General features: G+C 38.6%; 1 protein-coding gene across 1 annotated transcript; it reads right to left on the reverse strand.

The window, feature by feature from the left end:
- Positions 1-14,676: 14,676 nt before the first annotated feature.
- LOC122655312 lies at positions 14,677-15,180 on the reverse strand. Its single transcript, XM_043849515.1, has one exon. The coding sequence runs from the start codon at positions 15,178-15,180 to the stop codon at positions 14,677-14,679; it is 504 nt and encodes a 167-aa protein (XP_043705450.1).
- Positions 15,181-19,408: the final 4,228 nt, after the last annotated feature.

Consider the following 19,408-nt stretch of genomic DNA (forward strand, 5'->3'; position numbering starts at 1 on the left):
TCTCCTACACTTCTCTCTTCTCTCTTCCCCTCTCTTCCCCCTATAAATACCCCTTGCCCTCTGGGTTGTAAGAAGTTAGTTTTTTTTAATTCAGTTTTTAGTTAGTTTCTAGTTCAATTTTAATTCAATTTTTTAGTGTAATTTTTAGTTCATTCATTTAGTGAAATTTTCTTTTCTTTTCCTATTTTTGGCTTAAGTTTTTAGTTTTGATTTCATAAGTCTAGTTTAATGGTTGTAATAGTTTTAGTTTAAAGCTTCCTAGTCTAAGTTCCTATGTTGATGACAAGACATGGAGATTTAGAAGAGGAAGCCATGGTGAGTTTATTCAAGTATTCAAGCACATCAAGGTATCTCATTCTCTAAACCCTTAATCTCATTCTCCCTCTCCTCTATCTCTCTCTATCTTCTTCTTCTTCTCCCCCTATTTCTTTTATTTTTTTTTTTATATGGTTGTGGTTTGTGGATGCACTTTCATTCCCTTATTCTTTTTTATGTGGTTATTATGTGTGGCTGCATTTTTATTCCTTTCAATTTGCGTTAGTTTGATAGGTTAGATGCTCATGTGGTAGGACGCCAATTTAATCCCTTAATTTTGTTAGATGCTTATGAGTTAGGATGCATTAATTTTCATTAATTTAATTAGTTTAATTTAACACTTTAATTTGGTTCACTTTGCATTACTTTTAAGTTAGTTAAATAGAGTGGCGTATATCTCCTCGTGTTCGACCCGTAGCTACGATTGACCCGTACGCTTGCGGTAATTTTTAAACTCAAACATATATATATATATATATATGTCGTTTTACCTATTCGTGGATATTGTTTGATCCTAATTATAAGCTTGAGGGCGGGAAAAAACTTAAGTTAATTAAGAGGCCTGAACCCCATTTAATACGCTTAAATCCAATAGTATCTGTAAGAACTTAGAATAGGGTGGGATCTTTTTCCCCATTCCAAGTACAAGGTGTAGGACAGAGGACTATATAAGGGTGAATGTCATGCAACCCACTTAGCTAAACCTACACAGTCTAGAAACCTTTAATGGGACGTATAGAATCCAAACTCGTAGTCAGACAAGAGGGAAAGAGATAATAGGTGTTAGTGCCGGTGGAAGCGATGGGATTCTCATGTAATCACAAGATTTTATGAGCATGCAAGGATCTCAATAAACACATTAATGTACTAACCTCAAGGGGAGAGTAAGGTTACCTAGAACACTCAAATGGTATGTTCCTCCAAAGGAATGCAACACTTGAAGAAGATCTCCCAAGCTTGCTTCACCTCCAATGGCTAATAGTGTTTGAGGAAGAAGAAGACCCTCTTTTTCTCTCTCTAAGCTCTCTCACAATTTTGTGCAAATTGTTCTAATGATTTTTTCTCTATCATCATCAATCATCATCAATCATCATTGGCCTTAGGTCTCTTTATATATATAGAGAGCTAATTGAGGAGGTGGCAAACCTACGGTCCAGATCAAACCAAGTGGTGTGATCCTAAAGGGTAGCCCATAAGATTATCCTAAATTGCACATAAGGATAAAACTTATCTAAAATTATAGTAAAGGACGATCCTATAAGGGTGTAACCTAAAAAACCCCTTGCGGTAGGTAATTTTATTACATTTTCTCCCCACACTACCAACACCTATAATGGGCCATTGCAACCATGGAATAAATGTCACCGCCACAATTTTGGTCCATTATAATTTATCACGAGAGTATAGAGTATGGAGGACTTTGATTGGCTATAAAACTCTTTGAAAACTCTTTTCCAAAATAAATTTAATTTAATATTAATAAAATAAAATACTCTTTGCAAACACTTTACAAAATACCAAGGCCTTGGATTTGGCACAATCAAATCTGTTCACTCTCTTTTTGGTGTTCTTCCTTTACGGACAGTGGAAACTCTATTGAGCATCACATCCATAACTATTTACATTGTGCACACTAAGTGGCCGATATTTAATCAGTCCTTTCGGTAGACATCAACCATTGACACACCACAAATGTAAAGAACATAAATAAAATGGCAAGTGCCTCTCAAGTACAGAGAAAATAACTACCGGAGATTCCCGTTGCAACTACAACTCGACGGTGAATAATTTGGGAATCCTTGTGGATCATGTTCAACACGAAATGTGCCTATATTTCTATTTTGGTCCAATCACTATTGTACGAATGTAAAATATAGCAACCATATAACAGATTGTCCAAATCTATCCGTAGTTGTGAACAAAACGGTTTAAATTAGGCAGATGCAATATACAATTATGACAAACACATAATTAAATAAAACTAAATTAATTAATTTAATCAAATTAAATTGGGTTTGATGGACACGTAAACGTTACATCCAATAATCTCCCACTTGTACATTGAACCCAATGTCCAACAGGTTTTATCCCCATGTTCTCAGCATGCCTATTAAATACTACTAGAGTAAGTCCCTTCGTTAAGGGGTCGGACAAATTATCTGCAGAATCAACTTTGGCAATCGACACGTCCCCTCTTTGTATTATCTCTCGAATGAGATGATACTTGTGCTCCACGTGCTTGTTCTTCTGATTTGTTCTTGGTTCCTTAGCTTGAGCAATGGCTCCTTTGTTATCACATAATAAAGTCATGGGGTTTTTAACGAGGTCAGGTACTACCTCCATGTTGGCGAGAAATTTTCTTAGCCATACCCCTTCCTTAGCTGCTTCACAAGCTGCTAAGTATTCAACCTCAGTTGTGGAATCTGCCGTTGACTTCTGCTTTGCACTCTTCCATATGACAACCCCTCCTCCTAACATAAATATCATGCTAGATGTTGATTTCCGGTCATCTTTATCTGACTGAAAATCTGAGTCTATGTACCCTACTACTGATAAGTTATCTGCACCATAAACAAGGGATTAATCCTTTGTTCTTCTCAAGTACTTCGTGATGCACTTAACAACTGTCCAATGTTCCTGTCCAAGGTTTGATTGGAATCGACTAACCATACCAACTGCATGACAAATATCTGGTCTGGTACACAGCACTACATACATGAGGCATCCAATGGCTAAAGCATATGGAACCCCTTTCATAGTTTCTATGTCCTCAGGGGTCTGTGGACATTGTGACTTAGAAATGCCATGTCTAAAGGGAACGTTTCCTCTTTTAGAATCTTTAATTCTAAACCTCTCCAGAACTTTGTCTATGTAATTAGCTTGGGACAGACCTAAGATTTTATGTTTCCTATCTCTGACTATCTTGATGCCTAGTATATACGTGGTATCACCCAGGTCTTTCATCGAGAAGTTGGTGGAAAGCCATTTCTTAACAGAAGTGAGCATTCCAACATCATTCCCAATGAGAAGTATGTCATCTACATACAGGACAAGGAAACAGACTGAACTCCCACTGAATTTCTTATACACATGGCTCATCAATGTTCTAATCAAAACCAAACTCTTTGATCGTTTGATCAAACCTGATGTTCCAGCTTCTAGATGCTTGTTTAAGTCCATAGATTGACTTCAACAATTTGCACACTTTGTTCTCTTCCCCATGGGAAATGAACCCTTTTGGTTGAGACTTGTAAATGTCCTCATTAAGACGTCCATTCAGGAAGGCTGTCTGGACATCCATCTGCTAGATCTCATAATCGAAGTGTGCTGCTATGGCAAGTAAAATCTGAATGGATTTTAACATTGCGACTGGCGAGAAGGTCTCCTCATAGTCTATGCCTTCTCTTTGGGTATAGCCCTTGGTTACCAGCCTTGCCTTATATCTCTCCATGCTTCCATCAACGGCTTTCTTCTTCTTGTAGATTTATTGGCATCCTCTAGGCTTAATGCCTTCAGGTGGATCCACTAGAGTCCAAACGCCATTGGAGTACATGGAGTCCATTTCGGCTTTCATAGCATCTAACCATCTAGTTGCATCCACATCTCCTATAGCATCTTGGTAGGTGCAGGGATCTATATCCGAAGTATCGACGACCATGTAGAACTCTTCTACTTTGTTTGATTCCTTCCTAAAGAAAACCAAATGGTCAGGAGCCCTGATTGTTCTCCCACTACGCCTAGGCTCTATAGGATTCATCACCGGTGGTGAAGTTTCAATGGGTGGTGGTGTAGGGACCATCTGAGTATCCATGTTATCCAACTCTTGAATTACAATCGGCTCAGTTCTGGGTGCAATTTGGTCATCCTCGAGAAACATGGCGTGTTTACTTATAAACACCTTTTTCTCTTTTGGGTTATATAAATAGTAACCCACAGTGCCTTTGGGGTAGCCTAGGAAATGGCATCTATCAGTCCTGGGTTCAAGCTTATCTGCATACTATCGTTTTACATGTGAAACACAACCCCATACCTTAAAGTGTCGTAGACTAGGCTTGTGCCCTATCCACAACTCATATGGTGTCTTGGGCACAGACTTGCTTGGAACCCTGTTTCGAATGTATATAGCCGTTTCCAATGCATATCCCCACAATGACAAGTGCAACTGAGAACAGGTGAGCATGGATTGAACCATGTCTAACAGAGTTCTGTTTTTACGCTCTGACACACCATTTTGTTGTGGTGTGCCTGGTGCCGTCAGCTATGATAAGATCCCCTTATTTTGTAAGTGGTCCAAGAATTCATCGGATAAGTATTCACCTCCTCGATCGGATCTGAGGCATTTAATACGCCTATCTAATTGGTTCTCAACCTCGGCTTAAAACTCTTGGAACTTTTCAAAGGTTTTCAATTTGCGATGCATTAGATAAACATAGCCATACCGTGAATAGTCATCGGTGAAATTGACGAAGTATTGATATCCCTACCTAGCAGTGATATTCAGTGGTCCACAAACGTCTAAGTGGATTAAATCTAAGATTCCGTTGGCTCTTCCTCCTTTCTTAGGAAAGGGTAACTTGGCCATTTTACCTTATAGACATGATTCACAGGTTGGAAATGGCAGAACCTCTAGACTATCAAGAGGTCCATCCTTAACTAACCTGTTTATCCTGTCTATCCCTATGTGTCCTAGTCTAAGATGCCATAAATACATTTGATTATCTGGAGAGTACTTTCTTGTCATTACATTAACATTCATGTTGGAATCACCGGATTCATTCAAGATAGAATTGAGAAAGTAAAGGCCATTCAATTTAAAACTAGAGGCAATAAACTTACCCTGAAGAGTAATGATCATATCATAACCATCATCAATAAGTCTTGAAACCGAAATCAAATTCCTACTAAATCCAGGTACGTAATAATAATTATTAAGTTTCAAATAACCAACATTGCTAAAATAAATGAAAAAAGTTCCTACAGCTACTACTTCTGCTTCATCTCCAGTTCCAACTTTGAGGGTGATCTCATTCCTTCTTGTCCTTCTGCTCTCCTGAAATCCCTGCAACTTATTGCAAATGTGTGCGGTGGACCAAGAGTCCACACACCACATGTTAGTTGGTCCAACCAACATAAGATTCAAAAATACCTGTCTCTAGCTTGTCCTTCTTCAAGGAAGCTAGGTACTCTTGGCAGTTTCTCTTCCAGTGTCTAGTTTTATCTTAAAAGGGAAACACTTTCCTTTTTCAGCTTTGGCCTTTTTCTTCTGCACTTCTCCCTCTTTCACACCGGTTGACTTGTCTTTCTTGCTTTTCTTAGTCCTCTTCTTTTTCTTATTCTTTGAACCCTGAGAACTCTTCTTAATAACAAGAGAAACAACCTTATTTTCTTAAGCGTATTTTCTGCTTCTATAATCATGTTAGTAAGCTCAGAAAAGTTGTTAACTACTACTTTATTCATGTGGAAGTTCATGATAAATGAGCTATAGGCATCAGGAAGTGAGACAAAGATAATCTCTATCTTGAAGTCCAACTCAAATAGAGTACCCATATTCTCCAATCCAGAGAAGAGCTTGGTAAGCTTCATCATATGATCCTGGATTGTGATACTACCATGCATCTTTGTAGAGAACATCGTTGAGGAGATTTGTTGGCATGCAAGACAATCTTGCTTGCCAAAAGTTTGCTCTAAGTGTTCCATCACATCCTTGGCCAATTCCAGGCCATCACATGAGCTCTGGAGGTTCTTATTAATGGAGCTAAGAATATAGGCGGTGGCCAGAGTGTCCTTCTCTTTGAAGGTCTCCCAAGCCACATAGTCGTCACCTTCAGTGGTGTGGGGTAAGGGAGGTCCATAAGTAGAAATGACATGGTGGATCTTCTCTGCCTTCAGAACGAGTATAAACTTTCGCTTCCACTCAGGGTAATTAGTCCTGGTCAGTCTATTGTCATTAAGTAGGGAATTGAGGGCAGCGTTGTTGGTCATATTGATGGCAGTTAGGGTCTACAAATAATGTACAAGAAATTAATTAGCAACCATACCATCGAAATAATTAAGGAAACGTGCATCACATTCCAATGGTAACTCACAAAATCAACATCCCTCTCAGTCGAAAATGTGAATTGGAGTCTTCTAAGCCTTTAATATGCATAGCTTAGCCTTTTGGAGTTCACTATGTATATACTTTGCTATCAATACCCTAATATAAGGGTTGACCTTCAATATACTTTGGCCACCTGAGTGACAACTTAGCCTTTCGGAGTTCACTGCACACTCAAGTCAAGTAGGTACCTATCTCCTCAAAACAATGCATGGCTCTTAGGTAATGCTGACACTCAGGCTATACCTATTTACTATGATTGTTTCTATCACGCCGGAGATGGGAGGGTGCTACTTATCCATTGATCACTGAGGTTAGCCTTTCGGAGTTCCTAAAGTGGTCTATAGATAGTCCAATCTCTCAACGCGATAGGAGGCCAAGGGGTTCTAACCGTTAAAGATTCCCGCAGTATTACTTGCTTTACTTAGTCGAGGGCAATAAGATAATTTTAACATTACTACGCATTAACCATGTTACTTCTAATATTTATACATCACATGCATCTAGTAACGCACACAAGCAAATATTACCCTATGTACTAACATGTAGCAAACCATATAAGCAAATAAAGTAAGCAATAATATGGTATGGTCATGGGATTCTCGAAAGTCTTCAACTCCTTGAAACTTGAGAAGCTCCCACTCGAAACTTTGTCTTCCTTGAAGTCACGTTCCTCTTCTTTCATCTCAAAGATCATCTCATGTCTTCAAGCGGTTACATCTATTGGATTTTAAAATTAAATTACATCTCATGAATTTAAAATAAAGATTAAAATTTTACAACCATTTGGAAAATCTTAGGAAACCAACCCTCCAATTATAGGGCTGCCCAAGGGGGATACAACCATTTAGAATGGGGTAAGAAGAGAGGGGGGGGGGGGAAATTAAGAAGTGACATAAATATAAAACAACCATCACATACTTAATCCCATGACCATTCCATGCTACAAAACAAATGGTTAGATCAATTGTTCAAAATCAAAGTGCTAGTACCACATGAATCTCATAATCCCACTTTTAACTCTTTAAAAATGATTCAAGTATCAACTTTAATACCCAATACTTGGATATGCAATCTATACATGACAGGTAGGCATGTACTCAAGAAGGCATTGCATTCTCTATATTATCTCATAATAAAATGCAATAAGGGCAAAATTATAATTTCACACATACTTGTTTAATTACATAATTTCCAGAACCATTCTAAAATTTGTTTAATTAAACGATGTTAGAATGAAAATGCATTTCGGTTCTCATAAAACTCGATGTCCAATCAATTCTCAATTAATCACACCAAGTGGAACCTTAAATTAAAAAATAAAAGTTGCATACATTTCATTTAAAACATTTTTTTTTATTTACAATTCGGGTCGGCCCATGGGTCGACCTAAGTGGTCCGATCCACATAGACCGATCCATGGGTCAAACCCATGTGGGTCGGCCCTTGGTTCGATCCAAGGCCGAACCCTGTGGGTCCCATGGGTCCAACCCATGTATTAATAAAGTGGGTCCCATGGGTCAATTTGCAATTAAATAGAATTCTATTTTAATTTGGACTTTCCTAATCAAGTAAGGATTCCTAGTTAAAATCAATTTCCATTCATGAGAGAAAATAGTTAGAGTTTGATTCCAAATAGGAAATCAGAATTCCACTCCTTTTAAATTCTCATTATATTGTGGGCAACTTAATTTGATTTAGATTCCTATCCAAAATAGGAAATTAATTCAAATACAAGTTTCCAAATCTAATAAGGCAATCTTGCTCACAAATCCAACTTTCCTAATCTAATTAGGAAACTTTGCTAAAAGTCCTATTGCGTTCAAAACACAATTAGAGCAACTTCAAGTAATCTCCATTAAAATAGCTTCAACTAGAACTCCATTAATAGAGCTTAAAAGATGGAATTTGACATGAAGAAGATGAACTTTTTAAATCTATATCACATGCACACAAAAAATTTCAAAAAATCATCATCTTCTCCAAACCCCCATGGACCCTTTTTTTTTTTTTTTTTGAGATGCAAGGCCTGCTGCCCATGCGGCGCACAACAGCAGGCCGCTGCCTGCGCATGCGCTGGTTTCAGCCTATAGCCACGTGGCACGTAGGGCTGCGCCTGCGCATGACCTCCCGCCCCACACCTGCTGACAAGCTGGTCAGCAGGCGCGGTTGGCAGGCTGTGCCTGCTTGCCGCAGCTGCCTGCCGACGGTTTCGGCTGGTGTGGACTCTTCTCCTTCGTTTCATATATTGTCAACTTCGAATTTTGTGTACAATACTCAAAATTCAAAAAACTCAAAACACAATAATGGAGGAAGAAGATTACAAGTTGATTTTGACATGTGTTTATTGAAGAACCTACGCTCTGATGCCAATTGTTAGTGGTGGCGAAAGCGATGGGATTCTCATGTAGTCACAAGATTTTATGAGCATGCAATGATCTCAATAAACACATTAATGTACTAACCTCAAGGGGAGAGCAAGGTCACCTAGAACACTCAAATGGTGTGTTCCTCCAAAGGAATACAACACTTAAAGAAGATCTCCCAAGCTTGCTTCACCTCCAATGGCCAATAATATTTGAGGAAGAAGAAGACTCTCTTTTTCTCTCTCTAAGCTCTCTCACAATTTTGTGCAAATTGTTCTAATGATTTTTTCTCTATCATCATCAATCATCATCAATCATCATTGGCCTTAGGTCTCTTTATATATATAGAGAGCTAATTGAGGAGGTGGCAAACCTACGGTCCAGATCTAACCAAGCGGTGTGATCCTAAAGGGTAGCCCATAAGATTATCCTAAATTGCCCATAAAGACAAAACTTATCCAAAATCGTAGTAAAGGATGACCCTACAAGGGCGTAACCTGAAAAACCCCTTGCGGTAGGTAATTTTAGGGTAATTTACACATACCACCGCTGAGGTTTGACGAAAGGATGATTTTACCCCCCAGTTTTGGAAAATTCTACGTACCCCCCTGAGGTTTACAAACCGTAACAAATAAACCCATTCCGTCAGTTTATGACTAACACTGTTAAAATCAAAAGGTAAAGTGACAAAAATGCCCCTTCAAGGAAAAAGAAAAGAAAAAAAAAAACGTGCAACTCATTTTCCCCAAATCGATTGGGGAAGATGTGTTACAGGTATCCCCATCGATTGCTCCATCCATGGCTTCTAATGGAACATCTCCGATGAGCTTCCTGGGCTTTCGTCGAGAATTGGTTTGACATATTCTAGGGCAGAGTGGAATTGGAGGAGACTATCCCAAAGATCTCGGCTGTTGTCAACCGGATCTGATATGAGGTTCCACAGGATCGAGAGGAGAATCGAAGATTCGTGTCTGCTATAGCTTTTCGTGTTTGATCGCTTGCTGGATCTGAGAGGAGATGGCAGTGCCTGGAATACAACAACACAAAGAACTCATTTGACTTATCTTTTACTCATTTCTTGATTTCATCAAATTCGGTTCTTGCGTATATATCTACCAAGGAAAAGGGCTTGAAAATGCATTCCTCTTTCGATCCAGAAATTTTCAATTCTGAAAATGGATTCCTCTTTTGATCGAAATAGGGTTAACATGTAAGACGAATCCTTAATAGAACTTTCACAAATGGTGTGGCTGGTTTGATGTTTAGGTTTTTTATTACAACATTTAAACTGTAGATCAGGTGTTACCTTGGTGATCTGAGCTTCCCTAATATGATCTAGCCTGTGATAGAACTCCATAAATTTCACCTTGGTAGGAGCATATGATCGTCATCTGCATTTGCCAAAGACTATTGGTGTTTTTTATAGCTTCGTCTATTACAGTTCGAGCTCCTGCTAGGGCTGTGACTAATTCTTGGTTGCAAAGGTAATAGGAACAAATCTTGTCCAGTATACGGTCGTGTCTTTCTTGGTACCTTATCAGCCTTTCCTCAGCCTGTTTCAGAGCCTCATTAACAATTCTTAGTTTTTTTAGGGTTTCTTGTCGCTGCTACCATTTTCTTAAATTTGGCATACAGAGGAAGATCCGGATTGGAATCTAGCTTGAATCATTGCAAATGTGTTAAAATTTTAAAGAACCAAGAAAACCCTAGTTTCGTTAATCCAAACTTACACCGGAAGCTCACCGGAGATGTGCCATAGATGGAGCAATCGATGGGGATACCTATAACTCATCTTCCCCAATCGATCTGGGGAAGATGAGTTGCAGGTTTTTTTTTTTCTTTTTCCTTGAAGGGGCATTTTTGTCACTTTACCTTTTGATTTTAACAGTGTTAGTCATAAACTGACGGAATGGGTTTATTTCTTACCGTTTGTAAACCTCAGGGGGGTATGCAGAATTTTCCAAAATTGGGGGGTAAAATCATCCTTTTGTCAAACCTTAGGGGTGGTATGTGTAAATTACCCGTAATTTTATTACATTTTCTCCCCACACTACTAACACCTATAATGGGCCATTGCAACCATGGAATAAATGTCACCGCCACAATTCCGATCCATTATAATTTATCACGAGAGTATGGAGGACTTTGATTGGCTAAAAAACTCTTTGAAAACTCTTTTCTAAAATAAATTTAATTTAATATTAATAAAATAAAATACTCTTTGCAAACACTTTACAAAATACCAAGGCCTTGGATTTGGCACAATCAAACCCGTTCACTCTCTTTTTGGTGTTCTCCCTTTACGGGCAGTGGAAACTCTATTGAGCATCACATCCATAACTATTTACATTATGCGCACTGAGTGGCCTATATTTAGTCAATCCTTTCGGTAGACATCAACCATTGACATACCACAAATGTACAGAACATAAATAAAATGGCAAGTGTCTCTCAAGTACAGAGAAAATAACTACCGGAGATTCTCGTTGCAACTATAACTTGACGGTGAATAATTCAGGACCCCGTGGATCATGTTCAACACGAAATGTGTCTATATTTACATTTTGGTCCAATCACTATTGTACGAATGTAAAATATAGCAACCATAGAACAGATTGCCCAAATCTATCTGTAGTTGTGAACAAAATGGTTTAAATTGGGCAGATGCAATATACAATTATGACAAGCACATAATTAAATAAAACTAAATTAATTAATTTAATCAAATTAAATTGGATTTGATGGATACATAAACGTTACATCCAACAATCTCCCACTTGTACATTAAACCCAATGTCCAATAGGTTTTATCCCCATGGTCTCAACATGTCTATTAAATACTACTGGAGTAAGTCCCTTCGTTAAGGGGTCGGACAAATTATCTGCAGAATCAACTTTGGCAATCGATACGTCCCCTCTTTGTATTATCTCTCGAATGAGATGATACTTGTGCTCCACGTGCTTGTTCTTTTGATTTGCTCTTGTTTCCTTACCTTGAGCAATGGCTCCTTTGTTATCACATAACAAAGTCATGGGGTTTTTAACGAGGTCAGGTACTACCTCCATGTCGGCGAGAAATTTTCTCAGCCATACCCCTTCCTTAGCTGCTTCACAAACTGCTATGTGTTCAACCTCAGTTGTGGAATCCGCCGTTGACTTCTGCTTTGCATTCTTCCATATGACAACCCATCCTCCTAGCATAAATATCATGTCAGATGTTAATTTCCGGTCATCTTTATCTGACTGGAAATTTGAGTCTGTGTACCCTACTACTGATAAGTTATCTGCACCATAAACAAGGGAATAATCCTTTGTTCTTCTCAAGTACTTCGTGATGCACTTAATAGCTGTCCAATGTTCCTGTCCAGGATTCGATTGGAATCGACTAACCATACCAATGGCATGATAAATATCTGGTCTAGTACACAACATTGCATACATAAGGCTTCCAATGGCTGAAGCATATGGAACCCCTTTCATAGTTTCTATGTCCTCAGGGATCTGTGGACATTGTGACTTAGAAATGCCATGTCTAAAGGAAACATTTCCTCTTTTAGAATCTTTCATTCTAAACCTCTCCAGAACTTTGTCTATGTAATTAGCTGGGGATAGACCTAAAATTTTACATTTCCTATCTTTGACTATCTTGATGCCTAGTATATACGTGGCATCACCTAGGTCTTTCATCGAGAAGTTGGTGGAAAGCCATTTCTTAATAGAAGTGAGCATTCCAACATCATTCCTAATAAGAAGTATGTCATCTACATACAGGATAAGGAAACAGACCGAACTCCCACTGAATTTCTTATAGATACATGGCTCATCAACGTTTTGATCAAAACCAAACTCCTTGATCATTTGATCAAACCTGATGTTCCAGCTTTTAGATGCTTGTTTAAGTCCATAGATTGACTTCAACAATTTGCACACTTTGTTCTCTTCCCCATGGGAAATGAACCCCTCTGGCTGAGACATGTAAATGTCCTCATTAAGACGTCCATTCAGGAAGGCTGTCTGGACATCCATCTGTCAGATCGCATAATCGAAGTATCCTGCTATGGCAAGTAAAATCCGAATGGATTTATCATTGCGACTGGCGAGAAGGTCTCCTCATAGTCTATGCCTTCTCTTTGGGTATAGCCCTTGGTTACCAGTCTTGCCTTATATCTCTCCACACTTCCATTGATGCCTTTCTTCTTCTTGTAGATCCATTTGCATCCTATAGGCTTAATGCCTTAAGGTGGATCCACTAGAGTCCAAACGCCATTGGTGTACATGGAGTCCATTTCAGCTTTCATAGCATCTAACCATCTAGTTGCATCCACATCTCCTATAGCATCTTGGTAGGTGCAGGGATCTATATCCGAAGTATCAGTGACCATGTAGAACTCTTCTTCTTTGTTTGATTCCTTGCTAAAGAAAACCAAATGGTCAGGAGCCCTGATTGTTCTCCCACTACGCCTAGGCTCTATAGGATTCATCACCGGTGGTGAAGTTTCAACGGGTGGTGGTGTAGAGACCATCTAAGTATCCATGTTATCCAACTCTTGAATTACAACCAGCTCAGTTTTGGGTGCAATTTGGTCATCCTCGAGAAACATGGCGTGTTTACTTATAGACACCTTTCTCTCTGTTGGGTTATAGAAATAGTAACCCACAGTGCCTTTGGGGTAGCCTATGAAATGGCATCTATTAGTCCTGGGTTCAAGCTTATTTGCATGCTGTCGTTTTACATGTGAAACACAACCCCATACCTTAAAGTGTTGTAGACTAGGCTTGCGCCCTGTCCACAACTTATATGGTGTCTTGGGCACAGACTTGCTTGGAACCCTGTTTAGAATGTATATAGTCGTTTCCAATGCATATCCCCAAAATGACAAGTGCAATTGAGAATAGGTGAGCATGGATTGAACCATGTCTAACAAAGTTCTGTTTCTACGCTGTGATACACCGTTTTGTTAAGGTGTTTGGTGCCGTCAGCTATGATAAGATCCCCTTATCTTGTAAGTGGTCCAAGAATTCATCGGATAAGTATTCACCTCCTCGATCGCATCTGAGGCATTTAATACGCCTATCTAATTGGTTCTCAACCTCGGCTTGAAACTGTTTGAACTTTTCAAAGGTTTCAGATTTGGGATGCATTAGATAAACATAGCCATAACGTGAATAGTCATCGGTGAAAGTGACGAAGTATTGATATCCCTGCCAAGTAGTGATATTCAGTGGTCCACAAATGTCTGAGTGGATTAAATCTAACATTCTATTGGCTCTTCCTCCTTTCTTAGGAAAGGGTAACTTAGCCATTTTACCTTGTAGACATGATTCACAGGTTGGAAATGGCAGAACCTCTAGACTTTCAAGAGGTCCATCCTTAACTAACATGTTTATCCTGTCTATCCCTGTGTGGCCTAGTCTAAGATGCCATAAATACGTTTGATTATCTGGAGAGTACTTTCTTTTCATTACATTAACATTTATGCTGGAATCACCGGATTCATTCAAGACAGAATTGAGAAAGTAAAGGCCATTCAATTTAGAACTAGAGGCAATAAACTTGCCCTGAAGACTAATGATCATATCATAACCATCATCAATAAGTCTTGAAACCGAAATCAAATTCCTACTAAATCTAGGTACGTAATAACAATTATTAAGTTTCAAATAACCAGTATTGCTAAAATAAATGAAAAAAGTTCCTATAGCTACTACTTCAGCTTCATCTCCAGTTCCAACTTTGAGGGTGATCTCATTCCTTCTTGTCCTTCTGCTCTCCTGAAACCCTTGCAACTTATTGCAAATGTGTACGGTGGACCCAGAGTCCACACACCACATGTTAGTTGGTCCAACCAACATAAGAATAAAAAATACCTGTCTCTAGCTTGTCCTTCTTCAAGGAAGCTAGGTACTCTTAGCAGTTTCTCTTCCAGTGTCCAGTCTTGCCACAATGGAAACACTTTTCTTTTTCTTCTGCACTTCTCCCTCTTTCACACCGGTTGACTTACCTTTCTTGCTTTTCTTAGTCCTCTTCTTTTTCTTGTTCTTTGAACCATGAGAACTCTTCTCAATAAAAAGAGAAACAACTTTATTTTTCTTAAGCGTACTTTCTCCTTCTATAAGCATGTTAGTACGCTCAGAGACGTTGTTAACCACTACTTTATTCATGTGGAAGTTCATGATAAATGAGCTATAGGCGTCAGGAAGTGAGGCAAAGATAATATCTATCTTGAAGTCCAACTCAAATAGAGTACCCTTATTCTCCAATCTAGAGAAGAGCTTGGTAAGCTTCATCATATGATCCTGGATTGTGATACTGTCATGCATCTTTGCAGAGAACATCGCTGAGGAGATTTGTTGGCATGCAAGATAATCTTGCTTGCCAAAAGTCTGCTCTAAGTGTTCCATCACTTCGTTGGCCGATTCCAGGTCATCACATGAGCTCTAGAGGTTCTTATTAATGGAGTTAAGAATATAGGCAGTGGCCAGAGCATCCTTTTCTTTGAAGGTCTCCGAAGCCACATGGTCGTCACCTTCAGTGATGTGGGGTAAGGGAGGTCCATCAGTAGAAATGACATGGTGGATCTTCTCTGCCTTCAGAACGATTATAAGCTTTCGCTTCCACTCAGGGTAATTAGTTCCGATCATTCTATTGTCATTAAGTAGGAAATTGAGGGCGACGTTGTTGGTCATATTGATGGCAGTTAGGGTCTACAAATAACGTACAAGAAATTAATTAGCAACCATACCATCGAAATAATTAAGGAAACATGCACCACATTCCAATGGTAACTCACAAAATCAACATCTCCCTCAGTCGAAAATGTGAATTAGAGTCTTCTAAGCCTTTAACATGCATAGCTTAGCCTTTCGGAGTTCACTATGTATATATTTTGTTGTCAATACCCTAATATAAGGGTTGACGTCCAATATACTTTGGCCACCTGAGTGACAACTTAGCCTTTCGGAGTTCACTGCATACTCAAGTCAAGTAGGTATCTATCTCCTCAAAACAATGCATGGCTCTTAGGTAATGTTGACACTCAGGCTATACCTATTTACTATGATTGTTTCTATCACGTCGGAGATGGGAGGATGCTACTTATCCACTGATCACTAAGGTTAGCCTTTCGGAGTTACCAAAGTGGTCTATGGATAGTTCATTCTCTCATCGCGCTAGGAGGCCATGGGATTCTAACCGTTAAAGATTCTCGCAGTATTACTTGCTTTACTTAGTCGAGGGCAATAAGGTAATTTTAACATTACTACGCATTAACCATGTCACATGCATCTAGTAACGCACACAAGCAAATATTACCCTATGTACTAACATGTAGCAAACCATATAAAGCAAATAAAGTAAGCAATAATATGGTATGGTCATAGGATTCTTGAAGGTCTTCAACTCCTTGAAACTTGAAAAGCTCCCACTCGAAACTTTGTCTTCCTTGACGTCACGTTCCTCTTCTTTCATCTCAAAGATCATCTCATGTATTCAAGCGGTTACATCTATTGGACTTTAAAATTAAATTACATCTCATGAATTTAAAATAAAGATTAAAATTTTACAACCATTTGAAAAACCTTGGGAAACCAACCCTCCAATTAAAGGGCTGCCCAAGGGGGATACAACCATTTAGAATGGGGTAAGAAGAGAGGGGGGGAAATTAAGAAGTGACATAAATATAAAACAATCATCACATACTTAATTCCATGACCATTCCATGCTACAAAACAAATGGTTAGATCAATTGTTCAAAATCAAAGTGCTAGTACCACATGAATCTCATAATCCCACTTTTAACTCTTTAAAAATGATTCAAGTATCAACTTTAATACCCAGTACTTGGATATGCAATCTATACATGACAGGTAGGCATGTACTCAAGAAGGCATTGCATTCTCTATATTATCTCATAATAAAATGCAATGAGAGCAAAATTATAATTTCACACATACTTGTTTAATTACACAATATCAAGAACTATTCTATAATTTCTTTAATTAAACGATGTTAGAATGAAAATGCTTTTCGATTCTCATAAAACTCGATGTCCAATCAATTCTCAATTAATCACACCAAGTGGAACCTTAAATTAAAAAATAAAAGTTGCATACATTTCATTCAAAACATTTTTTTATTATTTATAATCCGGGTCGGCCCATGGGTCGACCCAAGTGGTTCGATCCACATGGACCGACCCATGGGTCAAACCCATGTAGGTCGGCACTTGGTTTGGCCCAAGGCCGAACCGTGTGGGTCCCATGGGTCCAACCCATGTATTAATAAAGTGGGTCCCATGGGTCAATTTACAATTAAATAGAATCCTATTTTAATTTGGACTTTCTTAATCAAGTTAGGGTTCCTATTTAAAATCAATTTACCTTCATGAGAGAAAATAGTTAGAGTTTGATTCTAAATAGGAAATCAGAATCCCACTCCTTTTAAATTCTCATTATATTGTGAGCAACTTAATTAGATTTAGATTCCTATCCAAAATAAAAAATTAATTCAAATACAAGTTTTCTAATCTAATAAGGCAATCTTGCTCACAAATCCAACTTTCCTAATCTAATTAGGAAACTTTGCTAGAAGTCCTATTGTGTTCAAAACACAATTAGAGCATCTTCAAGCAATCTCCATTAAAATAGCTTCAACTAGAACTCCATTAATGGAGCTTACAAGATGGAATTTGACATGAAGAAGATGAATTTTTTAAATCTACATCACATGCACACATAAAAAATTTCATAAAATCATCATCTTCCCCAAACCCCCGTGGACCTTTTTTTTTTTTTTTTGAGATGCAAGGGCTGCTGCCCATGCGGCACACGACAGCAGGCCGCTGGCTGCGGCCTACAGTCGAGTGGCATCCAGGGCTGCGCCTGCGCATGACCGCCCGCCCCACACCTGCTGACAAGCTGACCAGCAGGTGCGGCTGGCAGGCCGTGCCTGCTTGCTGCAGCTGTCGACCGACGGTTCTGACTGGTGTGGCCTCTTCTCCTTCGTTTCATATATTGTCAACTTCAAATTTTGTGTACAATACTCAAAATTCAAAAAACTCAAAACACAATAATGGAGGAAGAAGATTACAAGTTAATTTTGACATGTGTTTAATGAAGAACCTACGCTCTGATGCCAATTGTTAGTGGTGGCGAAAGCGATGGGATTCTCATGTAGTCACAAGATTTTATGAGCATGCAATGATCTCAATAAACACATTAATGTACTTACCTCAAGGGGAGAGCGAGGTCACCCAGAACACTCAAATGGTGTGTTCCTCCAAAGGAATGCAACACTTGAAGAAGATCTCCCAAGCTTGTTTCACCTCCAGTGGCCAATAGTGCTTGAGGAAGAAGAAGACTTTTTTTCTCTCTTTAAGCTCTCTCACAATTTTGTGCAAATTGTTCTAATGATTTTTTCTCTATCATCATCAATCATCATCAATCATCATTGGCCTTAGGTCTCTTTATATATATAGAGAGCTAATTGAGGAGGTGGCAAACCTACGGTCCAGATCTAACCAAGTGGTGTGATCCTAAAGGGTAGCCCATAAGATTATCCTAAATTGCACATAAGGAGAAAACTTATCCAAAATCGCAGTAAAGGATGATCCTATAAGGGCGTAACCTGAAAAATCCCATACGGCAGGTAATTTGATTACATTTTCTCCTCACACTACTAACACCTATAATGGGCCATTGCAACCATGGAATAAATGTCACTGCCACAATTCCGGTCCATTATAATTTATCACGAGAGTATGGAGGACTTTGATTGGCCATAAAACTCTTTGAAAACTCTTTTCCAAAATACATTTAATTTAATATTAATGAAATAAAATACTCTTTGCAAACACTTTATAAAATACCAAGGCCTTGGATTTGGCACAATCAAATCCGTTCACTCTCTTTTTGGTGTTCTCCCTGTACGGGCAGTGGAAACTTTATTGAGCATCACATCCATAACTATTTACATTGTGCACACCAAGTGGCCGATATTTAGTCAGTCCTTTTGGTAGACATCAACCATTGACACTGTTTGCAAGAAATAATAACCACAAGCGTACGGATCAATCGTAGCTACGGGTCGAACTCAAGGAGATGTATGCCACTCTATCTTACTCACTTGAAAGCAATGCAAAGTGAACCAAATTAATTAAAGTGTTGGATTAAACTAACGATAATTAAATTAACGTAGCCTAACTCACAAGCATATCTAGTGAATCGAATCCTAACACACATCCATCTAATGAAATTACGCATCTAACGAATTGAATTGGCGTCCTAACACATATCCATCTGATCTATCAATACTAACGCGGATTTGAAGGAATAAATTGCAGCAACACACCACAACCACATAAAAAAAAAATAAAAGAAGAATAAGGCTAAGAGGTTAAAGGAGTGAAACTCGAAGGTGCTTGAACCGGACTGAAATTGCTTGCTTCTACCACACTTGAAATGGCACTACCAAATCTAAAATTAAAATAAAAATAATTAAATTAAGGCCCTAACATAATGCATGATAATGGTGGTGAATAAAAAATAAAATTGCATGAGCATGGAAGAATTAGAGAGGTAGAGAATGAGAATGAAAATAAAAATAATGGAGAATTAAAGTTCTATTAGAATG

Source organism: Telopea speciosissima, chromosome 3 (assembly GCF_018873765.1).
Source record: "Telopea speciosissima isolate NSW1024214 ecotype Mountain lineage chromosome 3, Tspe_v1, whole genome shotgun sequence".
In the NCBI taxonomy this organism is placed as follows: domain Eukaryota; kingdom Viridiplantae; phylum Streptophyta; class Magnoliopsida; order Proteales; family Proteaceae; genus Telopea; species Telopea speciosissima.

Bases quoted from the DNA above. Each gene is read 5' to 3' on its own strand.
- LOC122655312 (XM_043849515.1), bottom strand. From the start codon at position 15,180: ATGGAACACTTAGAGCAGACTTTTGGCAAGCAAGATTATCTTGCATGC.